This window comes from Macrosteles quadrilineatus, unplaced genomic scaffold, assembly GCF_028750875.1.
Source record: "Macrosteles quadrilineatus isolate MER2022 unplaced genomic scaffold, UCM_ALF_1.0 Scaffold_8__2_contigs__length_117827958, whole genome shotgun sequence".
In the NCBI taxonomy this organism is placed as follows: Eukaryota; Metazoa; Arthropoda; class Insecta; order Hemiptera; family Cicadellidae; genus Macrosteles; species Macrosteles quadrilineatus.
The window spans coordinates 103,617,685-103,627,396 of NW_026542601.1; the positions used below are offsets into that span (position 1 = coordinate 103,617,685).

Consider the following 9,712-nt stretch of genomic DNA (forward strand, 5'->3'; position numbering starts at 1 on the left):
CCCTCTAAATAACAAGACTTCTCTTTAAATATGAAGACATCCCTCTAAATAACATGACATCCCTCTAAATAACAAGACATCCCCCGAAATAACAAGACATCCCTCTAAATAACAATACATCCCTCTAAATAACAAGACATCCCTCCAAATAACAAGACAACCCTCTAAAAAACTAGAAATCCCTCTAAATGACAAGACATCCCTCTAAATAACAAGACATCCCTCTAAATAAAAAGACACCCCTCTAAATAACTAGACATCCCTCTAAATAACAAGACATCCCTATAAATATTAAGACATCCCTCCAAATACCAAGACATCCCTCTAAATAAAAAGACATCCCTCTAAATAACTAGACATCCCTCTAAATAACAAGACATCCCTATAAATATTAAGACATCCCTCCAAATAACAAGACATCCCTCAAAAAAGCAAGACATCCTTCTAAATATTAAGACATCCCTTCAAATAACAAGACATCTCTCTAAATAACAAGACATCCCTCTAAATAACAAGACATCCCTCTAAATAACAAGACATCCCTCTAAATAACAGGACATCCCTCTAAATAAAAAGACATCCCTCTAAATAACTAGACATCCCTTCAAATAACAAGACATCCCTCTAAATAACAAGACATCCCTCCAAATATGAAGACATCCCTCTAAATAACAAGACATCCCTCTAAATAACAAGACATCCCTCTAAATAACAAGACATCTCTCCAAATAACAAGACATCCCTCTAAATAACAAGACATCCCTCTAAAAAACAAGACATCCCTCTAAATATTAAGACATCCCTCTAAATAACAAGACATCCCTCCAAATAACAAGACATCCCTCTAAATAAAAAGACATCCCTCTAAATAACTAGACATCCCTCAAAATACCAAGACATCCCTCTAAATAACAAGACATCCCTCCAAATATGAAGACATCCCTCTAAATAACAAGACATCCCTCTAAATAAAAAGACATCCCTCTAAATAACAAGACATCTCTACAAATAACAAGACATCCCTCTAAATAACAAGACATCCCTCTAAAAAACAAGACATCCCTCTAAATATTAAGACATCCCTCTAAATAACAAGACATCCCTCCAAATAACAAGACAACCCTCTAAAAAACAAAAAATCCCTCTAAATAACAAGACATCTCTCTAAAAAACAAGACATCCCTCTAAATATCAAGACATCCCTCTAAATAACAAGACATCCCTCCAAATACCAAGACATCCCTCTAAATAACAAGACATCCCTCCAAGTAACAAAATAACCCTCTAAAAAACAAAACATCCCTCTAAATAACAAGACATCCATCTAAATAACAAGACATTCCTCTAAATATTAAGACATCCCTCTAAATAACAAGACATACCTGTAAATAACAATACATCCCTCTAAATTATAAGACATCCCACTTAATAACAAGACATCCCTCCAAATAACAAGACATCCCTCTAAATAACAAGACATCCCTTTAAATATGAAGACATCCCTCTAAATAACAAGACTTCTCTTTAAATATGAAGACATCCCTCTAAATAACATGACATCCCTCTAAATAACAAGACATCCCCCGAAATAACAAGACATCCCTCTAAATAACAATACATCCCTCTAAATAACAAGACATCCCTCCAAATAACAAGACAACCCTCTAAAAAACTAGAAATCCCTCTAAATGACAAGACATCCCTCTAAATAACAAGACATCCCTCTAAATAAAAAGACACCCCTCTAAATAACTAGACATCCCTCTAAATAACAAGACATCCCTATAAATATTAAGACATCCCTCCAAATACCAAGACATCCCTCTAAATAAAAAGACATCCCTCTAAATAACTAGACATCCCTCTAAATAACAAGACATCCCTATAAATATTAAGACATCCCTCCAAATAACAAGACATCCCTCAAAAAAGCAAGACATCCCTCTAAATATTAAGACATCCCTTCAAATAACAAGACATCTCTCTAAATAACAAGACACCCCTCTAAATAACAAGACATCCCTCTAAATAACAAGACATCCCTCTAAATAACAGGACATCCCTCTAAATAAAAAGACATCCCTCTAAATAACTAGACATCCCTTCAAATAACAAGACATCCCTCTAAATAACAAGACATCCCTCCAAATATGAAGACATCCCTCTAAATAACAAGACATCCCTCTAAATAACAAGACATCCCTCTAAATAACAAGACATCTCTCCAAATAACAAGACATCCCTCTAAATAACAAGACATCCCTCTAAAAAACAAGACATCCCTCTAAATATTAAGACATCCCTCTAAATAACAAGACATCCCTCCAAATAACAAGACAACCCTCTAAAAAACAAAAAATCCCTCTAAATAACTAGACATCCCTCTAAATAACAAGACATCCCTATAAATATTAAGACATCCCTCCAAATAACAAGACATCCCTCAAAAAAGCAAGACATCCCTCTAAATATTAAGACATCCCTTCAAATAACAAGACATCCCTCTAAATATCAAGACATCCCTCTAAATAACAAGACATCCCTCTAAATAACAAGACATCCCTCCAAATACCAAGACATCCCTCTAAATAACAAGACATCCCTCCAAGTAACAAAATAACCCTCTAAAAAACAAGACATCCCTCTAAATAACAAGACATACCTTTAAATAACAAGACATCCCTCTTGTTAAATATTTAGTAATTCAACTAAGGACATTTAATAAAATATTTATTTAATAACATATGAACTATATACAGTCAAATATAAACAATTAATCAAGTAGTATTAACATTCAAGTCAAGTTTTTAGTTCAGTTATTGAAAGGATACAACAGCTGATATGATGACATCACTGTCCAAAGTTCACTACAGCACTTCGTACTAGTCAGTTCAGTTTAGACTCACCTCTCTCACAGTACACAGTGCTTACCTTTTGGTTTAGTTCATATGAAATATTTTAATCTCTCTTTCTCTCTTACCGCTCCAAGTGCATTATTTCATCATTTCTCATTTAAATATGGATTCCAAATTTATAGTACCAAGTGTCAAGCTAGGATCCAAGAAGATATTTTTATTTAAAGTAAATGTGTTGTAAATTTTCGTGTACAGTCCAGAATATTCATGAGTAGTGAATTGCTTTCTTTTTATTAATGAAGAAGAGTTTTAATTTAAATCAGTGAAGAATTACATACTACACAACAATAGTCATTTCTCAACATCATCTTTCATCTGTGGTCCTTCGATTCTCGTCACTCTGGCCAGAGCCATCGCTTCTCTGCTCATCTTGTTCCTGTTCTACCAAAACCCTAATGGATCTTCAGTTTTAGGATCTAAAGGTATTTCTCACAATTTTACCTCTTAATACCATATTTAACATGGTCCTTCGAGCCGGAAGTTTCCCAGCCTATGGAAAATAATCTACTGTGACTATTAAGTTTTGTATTTATTTGAACTGAATAAATTAATTGAATAAATCTGTCATCAACATTAAGTATCATTAACAAGAGGATTAAATATTTTTGATCACATTATTATCAATTTATTAAATTGTTGCAGTAATTTGTGAAATAACACATAAAGTTTTGTTGTCCCAGACAGAAAATTTTGTTCTCAGACTGTACTGTCTACAACTCCTGTATTTTCATGCATAGTTTGTCTATTCTCTATTGTGCATTATCGGGCTGCATCCTGTCTGCCCCCCTCTCTCCCCCCTGTAATGTGAAACAAGTTTCTCTCTTGTTGCTGAATATTCAGAAAATCATGGAAGTCATACCAACTTCACAGCTGATCAACACTAGCGCTGCTGATGGATAGAAATGAAAACTTAAATGTCATTATGCAAGACTTTGTTTATGTTTTCATAACCTCAATTGTTTGCTTACACTTTTAAATTAAAGTGACAGAAGAATGTTTATTAATACGGATTGAACATTTAATTACAGTTTGTGTTTGAAATAACATGTTTTATTGAATTTCAAATTTATTATCTGGAAATAATTGCAGGTAGATATTTTCTGGGACTTAAACTTTTTATAGGCCTATACTATGGCTGAATATTTCTCTCTGATTTCAAGTTGACTAATATTAATATTTAATACAATGAATCCTGGCTGTCTTTAAATAAGTTTGGCTCATTATAAACTTATTTTAATCTGCATTTATTTTTATTTTGGAATTTTATTGAATTTAAGACTTATTCAAAATGAGGTTCTCAACTTTTGTGAAGCAATCTGAGCTTGTGCTAGCCAGGCTTAAGTCAATTGAAGCAAAAGTGCTTGCTATCGAAAAGGAACCTATCACTCCTCAACTTATAACAAAGCTCACTCTTTTGGATTCCACCGCTACAGCCAAAAATAATGATTTTGACAAATTAGTGAATAAGTTGTTCGGCACTGTGCCTTTACCTGAGGAATTAGATGAAAGTGAAAATATCACTACAATTTCAACATTACAAGATGAAATAAGTGATCTCTATGTGTCTATTCACTCTTTGTGTGTGAACTTGATACCTTCCCCAAGCTCTAACCAGTCGAGCCAGCCAAACCTGGATGATTCCAATGCAGCTATCAGCCAAGTAGCTACAACTAAGGTTAGTGTACAGCTTCCTAAACTTCAACTTGGTACCTTCTCAGGTCAACATGAAAAGTGGATGGCGTTCAAAAATTTGTTTGAAAATACTATTCATAAAAATGATAGTATTTCTGGTGTTGAAAAAATGAGTTATTTGTTAAGCTGTCTTGAGGGAGAGGCACTTTCAGTTGTTAAAAACATCCCTATGACTAATGCTAATTATTTTATTGCATGGGAATCTCTACTTAAAAGGTATCAGAATACAAGATTACTAATCTCTCTTCATGTCAACAATGTGTTAGACTTACCAGTTCTTCACAATCCCTCAGTGAAGCAACTTAGAAGGTTTTTGTCTGTTTTAAATGAAAACATTGAAGCACTTAAAGCTCTAGATGAAGAAATTTCTCAGGAAAATTTAATTTTGACCTCTCACTTGTTAAGAAAATTTGATTCTGATTTTCGCCATCATTTTGAACAGAGTCGAAGTGATAACTCTGTAACTCCTAAGTTAGATGAGTTAACCAAGTACATTGAGTCTCACTGTGTAAATCTTGAAGCAGCTAATCTTACTAATGTGGGATCATCTCTTAAGGGTACCTTAGGCCACCACACTCAAGTAAAACCCCCTCAGCGCTCAAATAAATCGGCGCTTATTGCAACTCCTCGCACTGTTTGTACATTTTGCGCAGGTGCAGATCACAAAATCTATCAATGCAAAGGTTTTCTTAAATTGACTTCACAAGAAATGTATAATTTTGTTAAAGGCAAAAATTTGTGCACCAACTGTCTTGGCGATAAGCATAAGGTAAAGGAATGCAATTCATGGCGTACATGTTCTACGTGTAAAAGAAAACATCACTCTCTTTTGCATTTTATGGATTCTGAAAATAATCCCTCTCCTAATGTGTCTAAAGGTAACACAGACAAACGAGCTCCAAGTTCTGACTCAAATAAAAATGAATCTGGTTTTGTTGGTTTGACAAATACAGAGAACACAGTTCTTCTTGCCACTGCTTTAATTGTGGTAAAATCAAGCGAAGGTAAGACCCTAGTTTGTAGGGGAGTTTTAGATTCTGCTGCTCAGTCTACCTTCATTACTCAAAGATGTGCTCAGTCTTTAGGGATTAAGCGCTCTCATGCTAATAAAACGCTTATTAATGGCATCTCGTCTGCTCAGGTGAAAACAAAAGGGTTAACTCATGTCACTCTCCAGTCCCTTAGTGGATATGTATTGGCAAGCTCTCACCCTGTCTTCATTTTGGATAATATCACTCCAGATTTACCTCGAGCTAAGATCACTCCTGAAGTTCGCTCACAGATGCAACATTTAATGTTAGCCGATCCTACTTTTGATAAACCCGCTCCTATTGATGTTCTAATTGGAGCTGACCTTTTTGCCTCCTCTGTGAAAGGCCAGTTTTTGTCACTTGGTGAGAATATGCCTGTAGCAATTGACACCATTTTTGGATATGCGCTCTTAGGATCGACCCCTGTTGCCTCAACTTGCAAAAATTCATTTCATGGATTAGTCACACTCTTAACCACCAATAGTTTGGATCTTCACACCTCTATCCAACAGTTTTGGGCTGTAGAGGAACCCCCTCTTACAAGCAAGCAATCCTTAGCCGAAGAAAAATGTGAAAAACATTTTGTATCTACCTACTCTCGCACTCCTGAAGGAAGATATATTGTCTCTTTGCCTTTCTCAGACGATCCGTCAACATTAGGCAACTCGAGCAAAATGGCAAAATCTCTATTCTGGTCTCTGGAGAATAAATTTCGTTCTAATCCTGATTTCAAGGAAACTTATGTTGATTTTATGAGAGATTACTTGTCTTCGGGACATATGACACTCTGTCAGTCACCACGTCTTAAAAATAATCCTCATTACTACCTTCCACATCATGGAATTTTTAAAGATGGAAAATTAAGGGTAGTATTCAACGCATCAGCACCTACATCAACATCTCTGTCTCTCAACAGTATTCTTCATCAAGGACCAAAACTCCACAACAACATATGTGACATCATTCTCAACTTTCGCCGACATGCGGTTGTTTTTTCATGCGACATCAAGCAGATGTTTCGACAAGTCCTTGTAAAGGAATCTGATCAGATATTTCAACTTATTTTCTGGAGAGAGAATGATAAAATGCCTCTTCAAATCTATCAGCTAGCGACTGTCACTTATGGGCTCACATCATCGCCCTACTTGGCAAATCGTGTCATTCAACAACTCATTATTGATGAAGGAAAAAATCATCCTCTAGCCGCAACTGCTCTAAAGGATCAGATTTATGTCGATGACGCCCTATTGGGTAGTAATTGCGTAGAAAACGCTCTTTTGTTGAAAAATGATGTGGTTCAGTTACTCAAAAAAGGAGGTTTCGAGTTAAGAAAATGGTCTTCGAATAATCCATTACTCTTACAGTCGATCCCTGAAGATCACAAAGAAAAACCTATTGGTTTTCGAGCTCCCGAACAACCAGTTCATAGTGTTTTAGGACTTAAATGGATTCCTAATGAAGATGTTTTTTCTTATTCTGTAGGAACTCAAAATATTAAGGAAACTCCTACAAAAAGAATTGTTTTAAGTGTGATATCACAGATCTATGACCCGTCAGGATGGTTAACTCCTGTAACCTTCTGGTCCAAATCCTTCATGCAATACTTATGGACACTTGGTCTCGATTGGGATGAACCCCTAGACGACAGCGTTATATCAGTTTGGAACAAGTTCGCCAATGAACTTCCATATATTGAAATGCTCAAGATACCTCGCTACGTGGGACTTTCTTCAGCTAAAGATATTCAGCTACATGCTTTTTCTGATGCAAGTGAAGCAGGATATTGTAGTTGTGTTTACCTGAGAGTTGTAAATTCACAAGGAATTATATCGACTTATCTTCTGATAGCGAAGTCAAGAGTCGCACCTCTGAAGCGTATTTCCATACCTCGCTTGGAGCTCTGCGGAGCACACCTGATGTCTAAGCTCCTAAATTACTGTATACAACTTCTCTCACCTCACTGCAAGATTAGTTCATACACAGCTTGGTGCGATTCCACAATCGTGCTTTCATGGATTGGCATGCCCTCTTATCGACTCAAGGTTTATGTGTCAAATCGAGTTGCAGAAATACAGGAAAACATCCCACCTTCATTTTGGCAACATATTTCATCACTAGAAAATCCAGCGGATGTTGGGTCAAGGGGTACCGCCCCACAAGATTTGATTAACCACACACTTTGGTGGAATGGACCTGTCTGGTTGTGTAACTCTGAAGAAAATTGGCCAAAGTCTGTCTGTAAATCTTTACCTGAAGAGTCTATCCCTGAAACTAAGATTCTCACAGTTAACACTCTCTCTGCTGTTCCGGATGAACCATTTTCTCTCCTCACTCGCTTCTCATCTTGGACAACACTACTTCATGTTTCCGCATACCTGCTGCGCTTCATTCATAACACCAGAAATAAAGTTAAACAAATTGGGAATTTAACTTCTCAGGAGATAAAAGAGGCTCATAACCTGATTTGTAAATTGGTTCAACGAGAATATTTTTCTGAAGAAATCTCATGTTTGAAATCCAATAAACCTTGCTCTGTACGCATTAGACGCCTAGCTCCTTATCTGGATAAAGATGGCCTCATTCGAGTAGGGGGAAGAATAAACAAGGCTGATATCTCTGAAGATCACAAACACCCCGTCTTGCTACCTAAAGGTCATAGGTTAGTTGATATTTTGATTGACCACCATCATGTCTTATATTTGCACTCTGGTCCAACTCTAACTCAGGCTATGCTGGCAAACAAGTACTGGATTCTCAGTGCTAGAAGCTTAATAAGATCTAGGATCTTTAAATGCATAAAATGTTTCAGATGTAAACCTCCTCATTCTTCTCCACTCATGGGGGAATTACCTATGAATCGAGTTACACCTTCAAGGCCATTTTCCATATCTGGTGTAGATTATGCAGGACACTTCTTTGTGAAGCAACATCTCCTAAGACGAGTTCAACCTATCAAGGTTTATATTTGTATATTTATTTGCTTCTCTACTAAGGCGGTACACATAGAAGTAGTAACCGACCTAACAGCGGATGCCTATTTAGCCGCTCTTACCAGATTTGTCTCCAGACGAGGAATCGTTTCAGATATTCACTGTGACAATGCTACAAATTTCACAGGTGCATCCGAAAAACTCAGACGCAACTTTGAAAATTTAATCAAGGATTCCACAGTACAATGCTACGCTGAGAATTTCAATATTAAATTTCACTTCTTACCTCCACATGCACCTCATCAGGGAGGCCTTTGGGAGAGGGCCGTCAAAAGTGTGAAATTTCACCTAATAAGAGTCATTGGACAACAGACCCTGTCACTGGAAGAGTTTTCGACTTTAATCACCCGTATTGAAGGAATGATGAACTCTAGGCCTATAACTCCTCTTTCTTCTGATCCCTCGGACCTAGAAGCTTTGACGCCAGGTCATTTTTTAGTAGGTGGTCCTCTTATGACACCTCTTGAACCTGACTTGCGTAGCATTCCTATCAACCGATTAAAACGCTGGCAGTTAGTCCAACAGTTCAGTCAACATATCTGGGCTCGCTGGCAGAAAGAGTATCTGTACACTCTTCAAGAGAGAAATAAATGGGTCAACCCCAAGAAGAATATTGAAGTCAATGACTTGGTTGTCATTCATGAAGACAACTTGCCTCCACTCTCCTGGAAGCTTGGACGAGTTCTCTCCGTTTCACCTGGTACTGATGGAATAGTACGGGTCGTGCACCTGAAGACCGCAAGTGGACACCTCTCTCGTCCTGTGACAAAGGTGTCTGTCCTTCCTATGGAATAGTGAAGAGGAGTTACCACCCCCCTTTTTTATTGATTTTCTCATTTTTGTGTTGTTTTCAGAACCCAGGGGTTCAGGGGGGGCCGGTATGTTAAATATTTAGTAATTCAACTAAGGACATTTAATAAAATATTTATTTAATAACATATGAACTATATACAGTCAAATATAAACAATTAATCAAGTAGTATTAACATTCAAGTCAAGTTTTTAGTTCAGTTATTGAAAGGATACAACAGCTGATATGATGACATCACTGTCCAAAGTTCACTACAGCACTTCGTACTAGTCA

The 9,712-nt window shown here is 36.7% G+C and overlaps 1 protein-coding gene across 1 annotated transcript; it reads left to right on the top strand.

Moving 5' to 3' along the window:
* The first annotated feature begins 4,203 nt into the window (after positions 1–4,203).
* Positions 4,204–9,423, top strand: LOC129000630 (uncharacterized). The gene is made up of 4 exons (XM_054427592.1): positions 4,204–4,590; positions 5,050–5,164; positions 5,486–8,297; positions 8,448–9,423. Exons 1-4 carry the CDS (start codon positions 4,204–4,206, stop codon positions 9,421–9,423), a joined length of 4,290 nt encoding a protein of 1,429 aa, XP_054283567.1.
* Positions 9,424–9,712: the final 289 nt, after the last annotated feature.

Excerpts from the sequence above, each read along its gene's own strand:
- LOC129000630 (XM_054427592.1), top strand. The coding sequence starts at position 4,204 with ATGAGGTTCTCAACTTTTGTGAAGCAATCTGAGCTTGTGCTAGCCAGG. Across the intron at positions 4,591-5,049 it reads GCCAAGTAGCTACAACTAAG|AGTCGAAGTGATAACTCTGT; the intron begins GTTAGTGTACAG and ends CATTTTGAACAG. Across the intron at positions 8,298-8,447 it reads TTGCTACCTAAAGGTCATAG|ATGTAAACCTCCTCATTCTT; the intron begins GTTAGTTGATAT and ends AAAATGTTTCAG.